The following is an 18,505-nucleotide window of genomic DNA, read 5'->3' as shown; positions in this document are numbered from 1 at the left end:
CAATTTGTGAACCTTTAGTAAAAGTAAAAATGTAAAAATAATAAAAGCGGAGACAGATGTTGCGTTCAATATCTTTTATTCATCATTTTCTCTTCAAACACATTTTCCTGCTACATGTGAACATTTCCAAAAATGAAAAAGTCAACTGAGGTCTAAGTGCTGACAAATAGGAAAAAAAAACAAAAAAAAGAACTCAGTCATCGTAGTTACCACGGCGACAAAAAGCTTTTTCTCTTTCCAAAAATGTTAAGTGCGACTTTGACATTTCATGTAAATGTCAATCAGCATTCCCTCACTCACACATTTTCTTTCAGGCATCAACCTGATGCTGCAAAAATTACATTTTTTTTTCTTGAGAACGTTCTCATGGCACGAGGCCACTGAGCATCCGCCACCACCACTACTTTGTGAGCTCAACAAGACTTCTTAAGGGCGCCACCTGCGCCAAAACGCACAACGGAAGCGCCAAAAATCTAACACTGACGAGTTAACAGCAGAAAGGAGCCCTGAAAAGCAAACAAACAAAAAGGCACTTCACCCTCATGTGAAGGTTGTTTATCCCTGGTGACGGGCTGACATACAGACACCGTCAGAGGCAACTAGCGCAAATACAAACACAGGCCGCGTGCTTTCTTATCCCCGTCCCCCTCTTCTTGGCATCTTTATAAACAAATAATAATCATTGCCAAAACACTAATGATAAGGCACGACCTATTGATCTGAACTTTGACACAAGCCAAACAAGGCCTTGTTGCTCACAGCTCCCCAAACAACACTCATTTTGAAGACCGTGAAGCATTCTGCCAATAACGGCTACCTGAACGACGCCGCAAACAAGTCTTTCCTAGTTGGGAGGGGGCTTGAAAATTATTCATGCTCCCTCTCCCCCCAAAAAACAAAAACAAAAAGGGGGCGGGGAAGTTCAATCCCTGAGCAAGCGCTTGTTAGCCTATTTACATTCCTAAGCGACAAAATGTGACTGACCCCTCAGGGTGCAAAGGTGCACAGAAAGGGAAGGGGTGACTAAGAACAGAAGAAAATAAAATAAAAATAAACTCCAAAAAGTGACCAGAACTTTCCCCAAACAGGGGGATTAGCTTTTAGGGTCCAAACAGAAATGACAACTTGATTCTTCCGAAAGCATAAATGTGAAATTAAACAGTCAAATTTAAAAGCCCACTCAAAAGAAAACAAAAATTAGGGGTCTGGAGCAGGCGTGGGCGGCATGAGACTGCGCATGTTATGGGGCAGCACACCCGGGCCACCCACGTCCCGGACTCCAGATAAGAGGTGCTGCCGGTTATCTGGTGCAAACACTGCAGAAGCGGCAGCATACAGGAAAAGGCGAGTGATTCCAAGAAAAGGCCGGGGGCCTGTAAGGGGGACAGTTGCGCGTTGGTGCTGGGTGGGTGGGTCATGGCCACTTGCGTAATAAAGCAACAAACACCATGTTTGACACTGCCTCACAATGCTAATAATAGTAATCGCATGATGTCATTAAGCACACCTGGTATCTTTACATCCACTACCGCATATGGGGTTCGTGTGGTGGGCAACCCCTCCCCCTTGGGAAGAATGAATGAGGCTAATTATAGAAGCATGATCTGGTTGCAGGGCGACTGCGAGGGCTCACCACGTGCTTGGACTTCCTAAGGAGGCACAAGCAAAGACCGATGTTGGACAAAAATCAGCCCAGGCACTTTGTGGTCAAAAACCTGCCTGGTAGCCCTGCAGATGCCATTGCCTCGGCACAATTAGCAGTTTTTCCGACATGCCTTAAAAATGTGGCTAAATTGGCTTGCCCCCGCTTTAAAAATTGGCACGTGGTCACGTGAACATGTTCAAGTCCTTCAGGACCGGCCCGGACGAACCCACTCCCACAACTTTCTCTGATTATACTGGAATCAGTTTTTTTACAGGCACTTTTGGCAGTCCTTAAGAGTTAAAGTCCAAACTAAATTAAAAGAAAATTGACTCCTCGAAACATACCAGAACCACTTTCTCTTTTTGGCCACCAGTTTTACTTTCCTATAGATACCTTTTTTTTTTTTTTTTAAATACATTTTCCCCACGTTTTAATTTTTTTTTTTGTAATTCCAGTAAGGAGGGAGAAAAACCAAATTCAAATTTTAAAGCTTATTGTCCAACAGCCCTTAATTGCCCTTTAACTCTTTGATGGTGGGCAGAAAGAAAGCAAGTGGAGATAACACTTAAAAATATCAGATTGTTGCATCGGAAGAAAAGGAACAAGAAAGGTTTCCTCCAAAACTCTTCAAAAGTTGTGACCTTCCGTTTATTGCGTGTGCCCCTCGGACCTCCCTTCACTCAGTCAGTTGCACGGCAGCCACGTGGGAATATTCTGGTTCGCCACGTAGTAGTTGCTGAAGTTGTGATCGCGCACGTAAGGCGCCGGCTGATAATAGCAGGTGACGCAGGAGGCATCAGGTATGGCGTTCTGCTCGGCAAGTACGCGGAAGGCCATGAGCGAGATGAGGTGCAGCGTCTGGCGCCGCTCGTGGCCCATGAGGCAAACTGTGCTCTCGTTGACCACACGGCGCAAGATCATGAGGTAATCGTACTTGCTGGCCTCCTCGCCCACGAAGTGGCTCTGGAGGTACGCCTCTACTTTGCGCTGCTGCTCGCCGATGTCCGGGAAGTCGATGAAGAATCGTGAGCACATGTAGCGCTCCAGTCCCCTGAACTCTTCTTCGCTGGCGGGCCGAAAGTCACGCACCAGAAGGTTGCAGTACTTGAGCAGACCGCCGCCGCGGATCTCCTCCGGCCGCTTGGTGGCGATAAGCTTGTCACGCAGGTGGCCCAGCGCCACGTGGAAGTCTCCATAGACGCTCTCGCCGCTCACTGCCGGGTGGCGCTCGGGTGACATTGACGCAGCAGCGTCCGCTTCATAAAAAGCCAACACGGAGTCCAGGATGATCTGGAAGGAGTCCACGCTGAACTCAAACTGCCGGCGGATGGAGTCGACAAACTTGAGCTCCACGTTGCGGCCGTTGTTATTGGACAGAGAGATGAGGCTCCAGCGGTCCTGCTCCGTATTGACCTTGACCAGCTTCTGCACGTAAGCCTCTTTCAAAGTCACGGGTGTGATTTTCTCTTTATTGACACCCTCAGGCAGGAAGTCCAGCAGGGTACCCAGCACCACGTCGCGGATCAGTCGAAATTCTGACTCGTGTGGAAGGTCCACCCTGAAGATGACGTCAAGGTCCTTGTAGCTCCAGCCCAGGTCCTGCACCAGCACGTGGCTTGCCGTCGAGCCGTTCAGGCGTACGTCTTTTACACGGATGCCACTCAGGGCTAGGCTGGAGCGCACCCGAGCCACAATGTCCTTCAAGCGCACCTCCAACGTAGGGAAGTTGCCACGACCGTGGACGGGCACCACCTCACTTAAGACTTCGTCCAGGCGGCTCACTTGCTCCCATGACAGAAGGCTTACTGCGTCGCTCGTTGCCTCTTTGGTGTCCATCTTCTCTCGCTTATTTTAGCTGAGGACGAAAGAGACAAATGAGTCACATGATACAAACCGAAGTAGAAATATTAAAATTAATTAAAGCAACACTAGGAAACTTCAGTTTTGGGGGATTTTAGTGACGCAGGTGGACAAAAGCAGTGGGGTTTTGCCTTAAGGAAGACCGTTTCCCAAGAGGACCCGCACAGTGTCATAAAATCCTGATCTCCCTGTCAGTAATGAGGTAATGAGTCCGGTCGTGGCTAAACGATGGCATATGACAATGTTCAAAATAAGAAATGTTTGATTTTGTACCCCCCCATACACACACACTGGAATTCGTCAGCGCTGAGTTCGAGGGAGGGAGGGTCACACCAGCGGGTGAAAATCGGTGTTCTGCCAATATGTCTACACCGGCGAGACATCCTACAAGAGAATTTGGCACCCAAAGTATTACCGTGCGCGTTCAACTTGTTTTGTTTCGCTGCATACAATCAGAACGTACTAAAAATTGCCTGAAGAAAATACTTGAACGTAGTACTATCAAATAAGTGGTTTAAATACGCTAGGTGACTAATGTGGTCAATAGAGCAATACTCCGCTTGAAAGCTACCACAAGAAAACACAATGCTTAAAGGTATGACATCGAAATACTACATGCAAAAACTTTTTAGTAGGGCTGTCAAACGATTAAAATTTTTAATCGAGTTAATTACAGCTTAAAAATTAATTAATCGTAATTAATCGCAATTCAAACCATCTCTAAAATATGCCATATTTTTATGTAAATTATTGTTGGAATGGAAAGATAAGACACACGACGGATATATACATACAACATACTGTACATAAGTACTGTATTTGTTTATTGTAACAATAAATCCACAAATGGCATTAACATTCTTTCTGTTAAAGTGATCCACTAATAGAAAGACTTGTAGTTCTTAAACGATAAATGTTATAGTTACAAGTTATAGTAATTTTATATTAAAACCCCTCTTCATGTTTTCGTTTTAATAAAATTTGTAAAATTTTCAATCAAAAGTAGAGTTAATAATAAGAAGAATAAAAATAACAATAATAAAAATAGAGTGACCAAAGTTTTACCTGTATTTTGCATAGCTATTTTGATATGGAATGCCAGTTCATTTTGCATTGTTGAATAGGGCCTCATTACTATAGACTGAAGTGCTTTTCTTTTTGTGAATTTTTTTTTTTTTTTTTTTTTTTTTTTTTTGGAGGGATAGGAATATTATTTTTGTTGTGCTTTCACTAAACGATACTTACATTGGGGAGAGCAAGTATTTGAAACACTGCCAATGGGTTTTCCCATTGGCAGTGTATCAAATACTTGTTCTCCCCACTGTATGTTTGTTGTGAATATGCGAGATGGTCATTCACCCAAGCGCCAGCAGAGGGCGGCAAAACTCCATAACAACAAGTGAGCTTTTCACTGAACAGTCATTTAAATCTGTCTGAGCGGGACATCTGCGTTAATTGCGTCAAATATTTTAACGTGATTAATTTAAAAAATTAATTAACGCCCGTTAACGCGATAATTTTGACAGCCCTACTTTTTAGGCAATGGAAAGGTAATAAAAGACTCAATAAAAACCAAAATGGTAAGTATTCCCCACTTTTAACAGATGTGCGCGTAAGCGCATTGGGCATTGTTTAGATGTCTCGCTGCGTAGCAAGGAATTGCAGAAGACTTGTTTGTGCCAATGTTTATTCTTGAGTATCCTTTTAGCCTGGTAGCCTCCCTTTTTTGTCTCCTCGGACCAGGCCCGGATCTAGGTTTACCCACCAGGGTGGGCACCAAGAAAACTTGAGGGGGCACCCCCAATGCAGGCTTTTTTTACCCTCTCCGGGCTTGGGACCGGCGCAAGTAGGACACAGGCTTGTGTCCCGTTGAGGCTGCATTAATTTTTTGGGGTTCTGTTTTTTGTTTTTTTTCATTCATCTATTTATTCTCGCACTCGGCATGATGTCACAATGACGTCATCTTGCATAGCAACGTGTCGCCATTTTGAGATGGAGGCACGCACAGGTAAACTTCCGTAGACAAACGTTGTCTGAAATTCATATATTTCAGCTGTGTTTTGCATCTTTTTTTCATAAAAACGTCTTAAACATGACTTATTATTATCACGAGTCACTGCCGAAAGACGCGAGGAGGCGATACGACTTAAAATTAGTGTGTATTGGCCTGCAAATCTGCCCATACAAAGTCGCAGCTGATAGCTGGATAAACGATCCAAAGGAATTGCCTGCAGTGGAGTGGACGAACTTTACTCATTGTCTGCGTAGTCCAGCTCTTTTTCTCGCGTTCGGGAACTCATGGGTACTACATTGCGACAAATGGCTATTTGTAAACCACATAGCATGACAGGTTTTAACGATTTTTGCGATTTTTTGATAAAACATGAACGCAACTCTCTCGTCGATAAAAAACGATGGCACCTGCCTCGACCTTTTGTTTCCTTGTTATGACGTCTCCGCCCCATTCGGCTGTTTCCAGAACACTTTCGAAAATGTTGGTCATTTTCGATCTATTTTCGATAATTGCTCATTAATGTGATCGATTTTTTTGTTAACTTTATCAATATGTTATCTTGGCACATAACGGTCCTATTAATGTCTCACACCCCCTTTTCGTTTTCATACCCTTTAAAACTCAAAAGGGTGAAACAAAAGAAAACAGACAAAACAACTCAATCAAAATATGCACAACAAATGAAATCGCATATGTACTGCCCTATCTGTAGCAAACTGCGTATGAAAATATGAATAAACAATTAGCAGAGCGCCCGAGACGCCATTTTGCCGACCTTCTAATTCGTGGGTAATTAGCATATCACAAATTTCATGCTAATTGAATCCGTCTCACTTTTTTGCACTGAAGTACACACAGTTCACATATTTATGGTTTTAAACACATTTAAACAATACATACCGGCGATGACTGACTGCGGCCGTCGTCGTGTGGTTCTCTACCGAACAAGTCACTTCCGTGTTGCAGTTTCTTTCAAATAAAGTGCGCATGAGATGCAGTAAATTATGGCGTCCACTAGATGATGCCAATTAGACGTAAAAGCAATTAAAAATCATGTATTCAATCACAAAACCCATCAATCTTTTATGCATAACAGAACACCGACATTTTGATTGGGTGGGCACGACTCACGTCTGGGTGGGCCGTGCCCACCCCGGCCCTCCCCATACATCCGGCCCCGCCTCGGACAAAACTTCGGCATCGCTTTTGCTGATCTGCCATCTTTGCAGAATTCGTATGAAAGCGTTCGCATCGACTTCCATCTTTATAACGAATGGGGAGAAGGGGAAGTAACGTGTACAGTAAAGCAGTCAGCAAATTTGTAGTTTTTTGGGTGGCAGGAACCTCAAAGTTAATTAAGTGCCGGTGGAAGGGATACAGACCCCCCCCCCCCCCCCCCCTTTAAGATATAAAAGGTGTTATTCTACTTGTTGTCAGTCAACATATCACAAATGTTTCCAAAATTTTTTTTATAAAACGTTGACAAGTTACCTAGTGTTGTTTTAAGATCACAATATTCTGTAATCTCACTTTGTTGTGATTTATTACAATTTATCAAAAAATTAAAGAGATTGACTTTCGTCAGACAAAAGCTCGTTATTTTGTGTAAAATCTTCAGGATTTATGTGGGAGAGATTTCCACAGATTCCGCAAACATGTTCCTCAGCCAAGCCCTATTGTGATTTTACAAAGTGTGTCATCTTGACACCACAGTTCCTCTCAAAGATGAATTATCTCCAGATGATACCCCAATAATCTTTGGTTGACATTTCTTCGCTAACACCGCAACAACTTAATCAGCTACATTCTCAAATCCTGGTTATTTTTCTGACAACGAGCATCACAGTCCAACAGCATCAATTGGCAGGCAATTTGTGAGAAGGTACTCCAATCATGTACTACCACAATGCACAAATTACTTGAATTTCTCCAACAAACGAAAGGTTACCTGCTGCTGGAAGTACATCGAACTTTGCCCTCCTTTTTCTTTTAAAAATCAGGGGACTGTGAAAAAGGGGACAATTGTGGCCATAAAAGAACTAGAAATTGAACTTATTGCATGTATTTTAACCCCTTGTAGGGCAAGTGACTATTTTAGTCATAAAAAAAAAAAACATGACAACCCTATGAAGTAACGATGTCCCGATCGCACATTTTTGCACCAGAGTCAATCATCTGATTAAGAGAATCTGCCGATACAAAGTCCCGATCAGATAAAGTATTTTATTTAAAAAAAAAAAAAAAAAGTCACACCGTGCTGCCTTCTTAATGTGATTTTTAAACAAGAATAGCATATAGTAGTAGAATAGTAGTAGTCGTCCTTATTAAATGCTTCATTGACTGAATCCACTGAAATCCACTCATTGACACAATGAGTTGCCACAGCACACTACCGCTAGTGTTTAACAAGCGAAACGATGATTGAAACATTTGGGACTTTGATCACAAATCTACCAAGCTTCTCTGGCAAGATCAAAGCTACAAACCTGTCAATTATCGTTAACTTTAAGTACCAAACAAGCTGGCCAGTTTGGCTGCACTGCTTAGCAGGAGGGAGGGTGAAAGGCTGTGGAGCTGTATGAAAATAAAGCACAAAAACAATTAATCTTATAAATATATTAAAAACCCGATCCTTTTCACTCCATACCGATCATCTGAAAAACGGCGCGATCGACCCGATTCCTGATCACGTGATCGGATTGGGACATCCCTTCTATAAAGAGCTGGCATCTGCATATGTGGCCAACACATTTTGTGTCATGTAGGCAATAATATTAATAATTTTCTACACAGTATGTGTGTCCTCCATGATCCGAAATGTGATGTCCTCATATGTGGGTGCCAGGTTTCAATCATACGTTATCCATTTTTTGTTAGCAATTTTTGATTTTTATATAATTTAATACAATTTTTATGAAAAATAAAATGAAATTTAAAATGTTACTAAAAACAAATTCCCCAACAATACTCAAGGCTAGGTCCATACCGCAGGTCTTAAAGCATGAATCAGATTTTTTCGCGTTTTTCTGACTCGAGTGAGGCATTACCTTGACGGTCTGAACATAATAAGCTTCATAGAAGTGGATCATTTCAAATCCTATCTGGGTCACTTTCGTATGTGGTTTAGATCTGATCTGGCCCAAATTTTTCAAGAATGTGACGGCGGTCTGAACTGTCAAATGTCCCGAATCGGAAATACGCAAAGAGCGGGAGAAAAAGGCCGCTATGGTAGCAGTGCAATTGTTCATTAGCGTTAGCGCTTGGTTTGAACATTGCTTTTGGGGAAGGGCAGGGCTTGACAACAGCCATAAAAAAATAAAATGGGTTGAGGATAAGCCTGAGAATGCTTGGTTTTCTCTCTGCTCCAAATGAGCAATATTTCAAGATTGCTTACACGGCCACGAGTCGGGCAAACTGTCCGTATGAGTGTGTGCACGTCACGTGTAGTCATTTGTTTTGATGCTCTTGCGCATGCGGGTCAGTTTGCTCAGCGCATCTCAGACTGCAAATTAGTGCGCATGTGCGATACTTGAATGAGCTCAATGGACAAAAGCAGTCTGAACGGGCACGCCAAAAAAAACATTACAATAAATCTGAATTGTGCATTAAGACCTGCAGTTTGAACTTGGCCTAAAATTATTATTTTTTTTTTTTAATTTACCAACCTCCCAGTAAAAATGGAATGTACATCTGGTCAGTTAAATGAGTGCCCTATAAAGGGTTAAGTACAATGTAAGTGACACAATAACATGCATTTTAACTCCAAAAAGCCAAAAGATGAGCCGTTTTCAAGATTGCAGTGCTTTTGTCATGAACTAGAAATTTAGGACTATAAATTAGAAAAAACAAACCAAAAAAAAAAAACCATTAAAACAAAGTGGTGGGACCAGAAGTAGATAAATACAATTCATACATAGTACATATCACCCTAGTGTCAAGATCTTCATTATGAGGAGGACTGACAATTCAGCACTCATTCTTTCTGCATGTTCAAAGAAACTCTTCAGAGCAGGCGCATTCCCCCTCCTCACCACACAAATTCAGTCAGATTGAGCAATTTATTCCTCAAGAAAAGGCTACTTGTAGGCAGAATAGTAGTCATCTTAGAATGTGATCGCCAAAAGGCTCAAGTCTAGGCTTTATCAGGTATTGCAAAAAAATCCTAGGCTAACTGGTGTCAAAGACAGTCGGTCATCAGCTCACGATGTTTTGTGATCGTCACGCCACTTTTATACATTCAAGAAAGATACCTTGATTTATGACGCGCATGGTTAAAACAAACTGGATGCAATTAACTAGTTTGCGCAGCAGCATTAGTATACTGTAAGTTATCATCGAGCTCTTGACCCTACTAATGTGCAAGCCAACCAGAAACTCATAAATTAAATTGTTCTCATTTCTATAAAGAGTTTTTTGGGGATTTGATCATTTCATATGATTCCCTTTAGGGCACATGTGTTAAACCGATTCCAGAAAGTGCCAAGTGGGTGCAGGTTTGCTTTCCAACCAATGAAGAGGACACCTTTTCACCAATTAGATCTTTTACATGTGTAATCAGTTAAACTTTGTCAGGTGCTGCTTGTTTCAGCAGGAAGTTCATTGGTTAAACTCTGTGTTGTATCGGTTGGAACAAAATCCAGCACCCACTTGGCCCTTTCTGGAATCGATTTGACACCTGTGCTTTAGGGCATAACCTTTATTGCTGAAACTGCTAAGACATGTATTTTGCAATTTACGCATAGTGCAAGAACAATCTCATCTAAATTTACTCACAAATTTCCTTGCGTTGATTTCAAGTAATTTAAATAAAGCCAATACACTTGCAGAAAGGTATGTCCTATTCTATTACATTAACACATGGATACTAGGGGTGGGAACCTCTTGTTATCTTACGATAAGATATGCGATACAAAGCTCACGACAACGATGATCTCACGATATGACGATACAACAATTATTGATTCATTGGTCAGAAAAACCTTCTAGGATAGCCTACAAAACTATTAAACAGAAAAACGTGCATTCTTCGTCCTTCTGCTGCAGGTTTATGACTAGTAGATGTCCAATCCATTTGAACTGAGAGGGTGGCAGTGCATAAACCCTTCCAACCTCAAACAGGTCCCCTTCCACTTCTATGGCTGTCAGTGGCAGCCAGTGCCAGGCAACGAGGTAATTCTGGGCCATTCCCTGTTGATCACTTCCTGTTGATTTTGGGGCATTTTGTGGGTCACTTCCTGTTGACTCAGTCACAGAACAGGAAGTGACCCGGCAATGAATAGGCAGTGACTCAAACTCACCAGGAAGTGACCTGTAAATGCCCCGAAAATCGGAAAGAGTGACTGTGAATGCTCTGGTTTCCAAACGTTTGTTTGCCCTTCCCGGTCTTGATGGATTGAGCGTCGTTAATGTCAGCCATAGAGTTAAGTGAGACACTATTATGGTGAAAGACCTGGTAGCAACTTGTTGGTTCCTCATTTTTTCCCAAACATTGACACCTTTTTAAAACACTATCTCGATTCTTGGGATGAGCGTATCGATAACCTTTTGAGTAGGAAAGTATCACGATGTATCACGATTTTGATATTTTGTCACACCCCTAATGGATACACAATGCAGACTTAAAGAGCACTGTATTTTCCCCACTGTAAGGCACATCGGACTAGAAGCCGCACGTTCAATGAATGGCCCATTTTAAAAATTTTCATATATAGGGCGCACCGCATTATAAGGCACAGTAGTAGTGATTGGGGTTGCGTTATACATCTAAATGGTGCTGCGCTAGAGGAAATGATTAACAAATATTGATCCATGTATAAGGCGCATCGGATTATAAACCGCACTGTCTACTTTTGAGAAAATTTAAGGCTTTTCGGTGCGCCTTATATTGCTGAAAATATGGTGCTTACTCATTCTGTCCGCGACTGTCACAGATTGATGAACATTTACCCATTCGCTGCCACACTTTCCAGTTCAAATGGAATCTACTAGTGACAATTTAAATATACACCAGGATCAAAAAAGCCACATGATTATCGTCGTCAATAGCATTTAAATAATTCATGTCAATTAAAAAAAATGAGCAGAAGATCATTATCGTATATTTTCATTACATCATAAAAAGTCACTGTATCATGGCATATTGTTATCGTGATACAAGAAGCAGTGAAAAGATTTTTTACCACTTCGCCCAACAATAATTAGTGGTGGAACAAAACTATTTGAGCCAGGAAATCGGATTCCATGTAAAAGGTGTGAATTAATTTGTACCAAGGCTTATGTAACAGTAAGGCTGAACTGGCGGACTGCCCAATCTGAAAGTTATGAATCGATTATAACTGCTGAGAACTTTATTTCCTCCTTCGTCACCTGCTCTTATAACTAACTCACCCTGCAGTACCGGAGATTGCCACTGGAGGTAGGCTTCAAAACAGCAATCTTCCATAGGATGGCATTTAACCACCCGATTTCACTATCAAAATAAAGCCTGATACAAACTGAATTTGGACCGTAAGGTGACACAGTTGCTTTACGACATTTATAAGTAAGTGGGATTTTTTTCTTTGCTCTACAATCGTTCAAAAAAAAAAAAAAAAAAAAAAAAAAAAAAAAAAAAACGTGGAAGTCACGCAGTCTGCTCGTGAATTTATTTACCAATGTTCACAATTTCTTGAAGCTGACTGAAGTTTCAAACAAGCAATCACCAGGGTTGCCAGATTGGGAAAAGTCTAACCTACTCACACCGTAAAACCTGCCCAATTCAATAAAAAAAACAGCCCAAATTACAACCTTCCATTCAAGATGTTTCCTTTGTATAACTTTTTTTGTATTCTAATCAGAGAAAAATAAAAATAAGTACAGTAGGGGACATATTATAGTGGAATCATTACCGTTTCACCAATCAATATCATGGGAGGTGTATGTATGTTCAAATGATTGTATTACTTTCCTTTCAAAAAAACAATAATTAACCACATATTTATTCATTATTAAAATGGCAAAAACACCTTTAACATAGAAATCAGTGTCGAACTACTACTTTGACAATTCCAAATTACATTCTGGGAAAAAAATTTTTTATCGAGGCGTGTGTTAAAGGGAGGGGAAAAAAATCCACCTGTCAAGACGAAACTATTCGAAACCCCAGAATGAGCAACAAAACAAACTAACAAAAATATACAATGCATCTAATGCAATTTAATGTTATGTCATTTTTGGAATGGCGTACCGCACAAATGCTATTTTTCGACCGTGACGTCGCCATCGTGATGCATTAGTGGGACATTATAGACACACCCTCGCATACAAACCATTTTTTTCTGATTGATTTCTCCGGTAATCTTTCAAAAAAGAACATGCCAATCAAACACTGCTGCTATGGAACTAGTAGAAACTACTCTAGACATCACAACATATGAAGGATGTTTTCCTCATACGTTTCCCGAAACCAAAAACTCTTGAGGAAAAAATGTGAGGAATGGATCATCTTGCGCAGACGTCCGAAAGACCAGTTTAACGCTATCAAGGTGAAGCCATTCACTTTTCATATGCAGTAACCATTTTGTTGGGGGTCATGGTCCTTAAGAAGATTAAGTAGTAAGCCATTTTGATATTTTTACTTATTTTTTAGCGTAGCGTTTTGCCATGCTGCTACTGTCTGACAATGAATGACCTGAAAAAAATTAAAATGGTACCTGACTGCCACCTTTTCTGTTGTAAAAAAATCTACTTTAGTAAGGTTGAAGTGTAAAGAAATTATAGAATTAAGATTTGTTATTAATGAAAAAATTAAAAGTGTTCGTTGGCTGTCACTGAGTAGCATTTGCGATCGCCACGCAAAAATAGCAATGTAAATTGCCCCCAAGAACGGTTAGAGTAGTGCTGCAGCTATCAAATATTTTAGTAATCGAGTAATCGACTGAAAATTCTATCGAATAATCGAGTAATCGGATAAAATATATATATATATATATATATATATATATTTTTTTTAGGTAAAGAGCAATTATAAACATACATGAGAAAAAAAAGACATTTAATCCAATATTTAACCATTTTCAGTCAAACAATGTGTTTATTTTCGATGTACATTGTTGAAAACAGCCAAAAATTGCATCTCAGATGTGACTAGAAAAAAATTCACTGCTTTCACTCAAAAAACTTCTGGATCTTATAAAAAACTAAAAATAAAAAAAAATACAAAAAACATTTCTTACCTAAAAATGTATTTACGCTTGATAACACACATCACTTGAAAGCTACGTGTTTTTCCCACGTGTTTCAATTAAATTTCCATTTGTCTCAAGCTATTTTTAAGTTCTAGTTAAGTTTTAAGTTAGTCTAAACTGTAAGTGCTTATAGGATTTTGAGTTTTTGCAGTGTTCAAAATAAAAATATGATAACCTGCTGTATTGGAGCACATTAGGGACCAGTGCTACTTGGTGTTTTATTCAGCAATGACTACTGAGCTAAAACTGACAGTTAGCTTTATTATGTTTTAATTTTACACCCTCATCACTCTACAGCGCTGTGTTTTTACAGATTAAATAAAGCCTGTATGTAAGCTACGTTAGCCACGCATCGACAGTGGTCATAATCAATAGAAACCTAGCCCTACGAAGGGCTAACATTACGTGACCGAGTGACAATAACGTTATATTTATTAGCGCTGAGAAATCTACTGCTTAAAGATGGCGGCTGTTTACTAACGCTGCCCAGACGCGGCAGAGTCTGTCATTTCGCATCTAGTCCTAAATGCATGCGATATCTATGAGACGCATCAGCCACTACCTGCTATCACACTAGCATCATGCGGGCATAGTTTTTAGCAACGTCGGCGTAGTTTGTAGCGGCTGTAGTAAGTTTTTTTTTTTTTTTTTTTTTTATTGCTTCTTCCTCTAGGCACGTGATGTCAGCGCGTTGTCCCACATTAAAGTGCCTGTGACACGAAAAAGCATGTTTATTTCATAATACACGCGGTATTTTATGCTCCTGAATGATATGGACCGCTTGGATGTGTGTGGAAGCGATCGCTATATTTATTTAGTTTTTTGAATCCCGCGCCAGGAAAATGAGTGACTTCCGGCTTCGGTCTTGCATTGAGGAGGAGGGCGCTGTGACGTGTACGGTAGAAGACGTCCTCTTCACTATACAGCGTACTGTTGTGTATGGGGACGAATGATTCAGCTGATTTTGCGGATTAATACGTTTATTTTTCGCATCACGCCAGCCAAATGGCTGCAGAAAAATCATTCTGTATGAGGGAGAGGCGTATGCGCCTTTTTGGAGTTTCAAAAGGTTCCCATTCACCGTGGATATTTACTGTGGGACCATTGGACTTACGAGGAAGTGAGTAAACATCTTGTTTTGTATTATGTCAAATACGAATACAGCGATTACAAAGTAAACACTACAAACTTCCTTTAAATGAAGGACTACTTACGTTTGATCATTGATAGGCATGTAAAAAGCTGTCCTAATGGTCATTAGCAGCAGCCCGTTAGCTGCACAACAACTCCAGCCACCCTCCTCCGGGGAACAAACTGTAAATTGCTCTTCGCCGGGCGGTTTGCCGATCCGCGACGACAATAGACAACCGGGTCGTCATGTCAAATAATCCAGGATAGTTATGTGTGATTTTCCGCTTTGAAGACTTTGAAACATCACTCGGTTCGGGTTAGCATGTCGGCTAGCTGTCACGCCTTCTGGTTTGTTTACATTCTCCGAAGCCGGGGAAGGGAAATGACATATGTCCGATTTAGGTGTCATAAAATATAGTTCGGGAGGTGCGACAGTAAAGGTGAAGTCGACAGTTTTGACCATTATGGAGTAATTTTGCCATGTCGTCCTGAATAAATGCATTTTTATTATTTCATATTCCATTCAGCACAAGACTGTTATTTGTCATGACCATGCCATTTATTTAGCAATTGGCGAAAATACTTGGATAAAAAGAATATCCTGTAAAAATATTGAAGTAAAGAGACAGAAACAATGACATTTTGCCGCTCTCTTCGTCGCGTTTTCCTCATTGTGAATAGTTCCCCCTCGACGGGCTGACTGGTCCTTCTCAAGCCATTTATATAGCTATTGGGGAAAAATACTTGGATAAAAAGAATATTCTGTAAAAATATTGAAGTAAAGAGACAGAAACAATGACATTTTGCTGCTCTCTTCGTCGCGTTTTCCTTGTTGTGAATAGTTCTCCCTCGACGGGCTGACTGGTCCTTCTCAAGCCATTTATATTGCTATTGGGGAAAAATACTTGGATAAAAAGAATATCCTGTAAAAATATTGGAGTAGAGAGACTGAAACTGACATTTGGCGGCTTTCTTCGTCGCGTTTTCCTCGTTCTGAATAATTCCCCCTCAATGGGCTGAATAGTCAAATCGATTAGCCCAGTCTACCGCTGAAGTCATCCACCTGTTGGGGACGCTAAAGCCCTATAATGGTAGGCGTGGCTAACTGGCAGATTAAAAGGCTAATTTCTCGTCATCTGTGCTTTGCTAAATTGTTGTATATAGTCGAATCGTCTCAAAATATGATTCTAATTCACATAATAATGCCATTTAAGACTTTTTTTCTCGTGTCGTATGCTCTTTAAAAGTAGTCCGGGCAAAACGTGATGCTTAGAACTGGCAAAATTAAACGATTCTTCGAGGTGAACAAAATTACTCGGATAAGTTTTTAAACTCTAGTTACTAGAGTTGCTCGAGTATTCGTTTCAGCTCTAGGTTAGAGACTTAAAAAAAACAGGATATAATATATAAGACAGACGGCATATGGTGGTAAAGGATAGATTGTTGAAACAGGAGAATGTCATTGTCAGTGGTGTAAGGCAATCCACACAAGAAAAAGGTGTTGATTAAAAAAAAAAAAAGCTCTAACTCTGGATCAGGTCGGCTGGTCGGTTTTCCTGTCTTTTTCGGCCCTTGAATCTCAAGCCATCTATTTAACTGAACATTTGTATGTTTGTCCACATCTTTACCCGTGAATTTGACACCAGGGACATCATTTTCAGACAGAATTGGTAGGTTTAGCTCAGTAAACATCTTGCTCGTACACCATTTCCATTCATTTACTATTGGGGACAGACGGGAGGTTGACCCGCCTAGCCACAATTGCTTACGTCATGAAATATTAATGAGCAAAAGTGACGTGTTGCTTGCGGAATACGCCATTACGGTTTTTTTGTTGTTGTTGCCAAACTTGACTGTGTACCTACACATTACATGCAGTTCACATCTCACGCGTTGTGAGGCGCTAAAATGCCGGTTCGGTAGTCTCAATACGTTATAATAAGAGCGAAGATGCTGCTGTTAGCAAGCAAAGTAGTACCAGTGTCAACGAGACAATATAAAATTAATACGCATTGACAGCCAGTATGGTGTGTTGTGCTGTGTACCTAATGAAGTGTTCTCTGAGTGTCAGCAGCCATTTTGCTGGCAAGTCAATTCAACCCAACCAAAATGAATCTGATGCGTTTGAATGGAAGCCAGTGAGAGCAGTGTAAATCCCAAGTGTAAATGGGGTTTGACAAAGTTTGCTTACTAGTACAGCATCACCCGCGTACACACAGAGTGCGTGAGGCTTCCAGAACAGCTCAGGCGCTCCAGCCTTTATGTCACTTTTCCAGAGTCTTCCTTAAAAAACACACATTCACGCGTGCGCGTGCACAACCGCATCCAAATTTATCCGAATGAACAGGAGAATAATAAGGTATAGTCAGGAGCCTAAAAAGCTTAGCCCCACACCGCGCTAAAAAGTGTTTAAAAGTGCGCGACGTCAACAAGCCAGTTAGCTAGTTATCGAGTTAGTTGTCAAGTTAGCTCGCCCATATGGCGACACACCGCTGCGGACATCTGACACAGCTGTTTAGCATCAATCCACTAGACAGCGGAATGAAAAGTTATATTCACGCTAAGCTTTCCAAACGTTTGGTTTTGATGACGAGTCGTGTTGTTTTCATTTAACTAAACTAAAATTAACTTTAAGACAAGAGATAAGAAAAATACGTACGTTTCCAATAGAGTTCCCCGCAGGCATTCAGAGTGTGTGGGGAGGTGTAAAAATGGGCAGAAGATGTTACATGTCCTTCGTGCACACGCAGAAGCCAACATTAGTCCACGCGGGCTGGGACACGGACACGCGCGGAGACTCGAAAAGTTCGCTCTAAAAAGCTTCCTCCCAGCTGCTCTAAGTGCAGCGCTTTTATTGAATCGTAGCACGACAGAAGGGAGCTGTAAGCCTCCGCGTCATGACAGAGTCCCACTCGGGCATCCCCCTTTTTATTATCAAATGACCTTTAACCACACCGTCACTCGATCTGGCTCTTGGATTAAATAATAAATGTGTATAAAATTTATAACAACATTATTTTAGCGACAGATGACAGTGTTGGGTTGATTGTATCAATACGCCGAGCGAGCGTGCTGATTGGTCGCTCGTGTTTTGCGTTGCCAGGTGACCGGAGCAGAATTTCCAACTTCACATAGGAGCTGTGTGCTGGCTTTTCTTGTCCTAATTTAATTAGATTAAAGAGGAAGACGCACATTTATCATGTCCATTTTAAGCGGAAATCATTTTGCTCAATAAAAGGAATAATAATAATAATTTTCAATTGAATGAATGAATGAATGAATTTGATTTTATCGATGTGTAATAGTGGTGAAAAATGTAAATAGAGCCAGTATTTTTAGGAAGTGACCATCTGACATGGGAGCGGACATTTTATCAATGCAGGTGCTATTTCAGCCAATCAAATGAGAGTATCCCAAATGTCACTCCCTTCCTCATTATGTCATTAATACCCATTATTACATGCACCTCAGCAAGTTTATTAGTGAGCAGTGTTGTTAAACTTTAGAGAAGTAATTAGTTACAGTTAGAAATTACTTCTCCCAAAATGTAATTGAGTTAGTAACTCAGTTACCACATTGTAAGATTAGTTACTCAGCAAAGTAACTGACGTTACTTTTCATGTTCAAAAC

General features: G+C 40.8%; 1 protein-coding gene across 3 annotated transcripts; it reads right to left on the bottom strand.

Annotated features, from left to right (window-relative positions):
- Window positions 1-59: 59 nt before the first annotated feature.
- tent5c (terminal nucleotidyltransferase 5C) lies at window positions 60-17,716 on the bottom strand. Of its 3 annotated transcripts, XM_057852944.1 has the most exons (3): window positions 17,535-17,716; window positions 8,006-8,093; window positions 60-3,500 (listed from the first exon to the last, which is right to left on the bottom strand). In XM_057852944.1, exon 3 carries the CDS (start codon window positions 3,479-3,481, stop codon window positions 2,330-2,332), a length of 1,152 nt encoding a protein of 383 aa, XP_057708927.1. In that variant the 5' UTR covers window positions 3,482-3,500; window positions 8,006-8,093; window positions 17,535-17,716; the 3' UTR covers window positions 60-2,329. The 3 variants fall into 3 exon arrangements, with proteins under 3 accessions (XP_057708927.1, XP_057708926.1, XP_057708928.1); XM_057852943.1 differs by lacking the exon at window positions 8,006-8,093 and having other exon boundaries at window positions 17,535-17,711; XM_057852945.1 differs by lacking the exons at window positions 8,006-8,093; window positions 17,535-17,716 and adding an exon at window positions 6,420-6,874.
- Between the last annotated feature and the right edge of the window lie 789 nt (window positions 17,717-18,505).

Source organism: Corythoichthys intestinalis, chromosome 12, assembly GCF_030265065.1.
Source record: "Corythoichthys intestinalis isolate RoL2023-P3 chromosome 12, ASM3026506v1, whole genome shotgun sequence".
Lineage (NCBI taxonomy): Eukaryota > Metazoa > Chordata > Actinopteri > Syngnathiformes > Syngnathidae > Corythoichthys > Corythoichthys intestinalis.
This window is presented reverse-complemented; position numbering and strand designations above follow the sequence as displayed.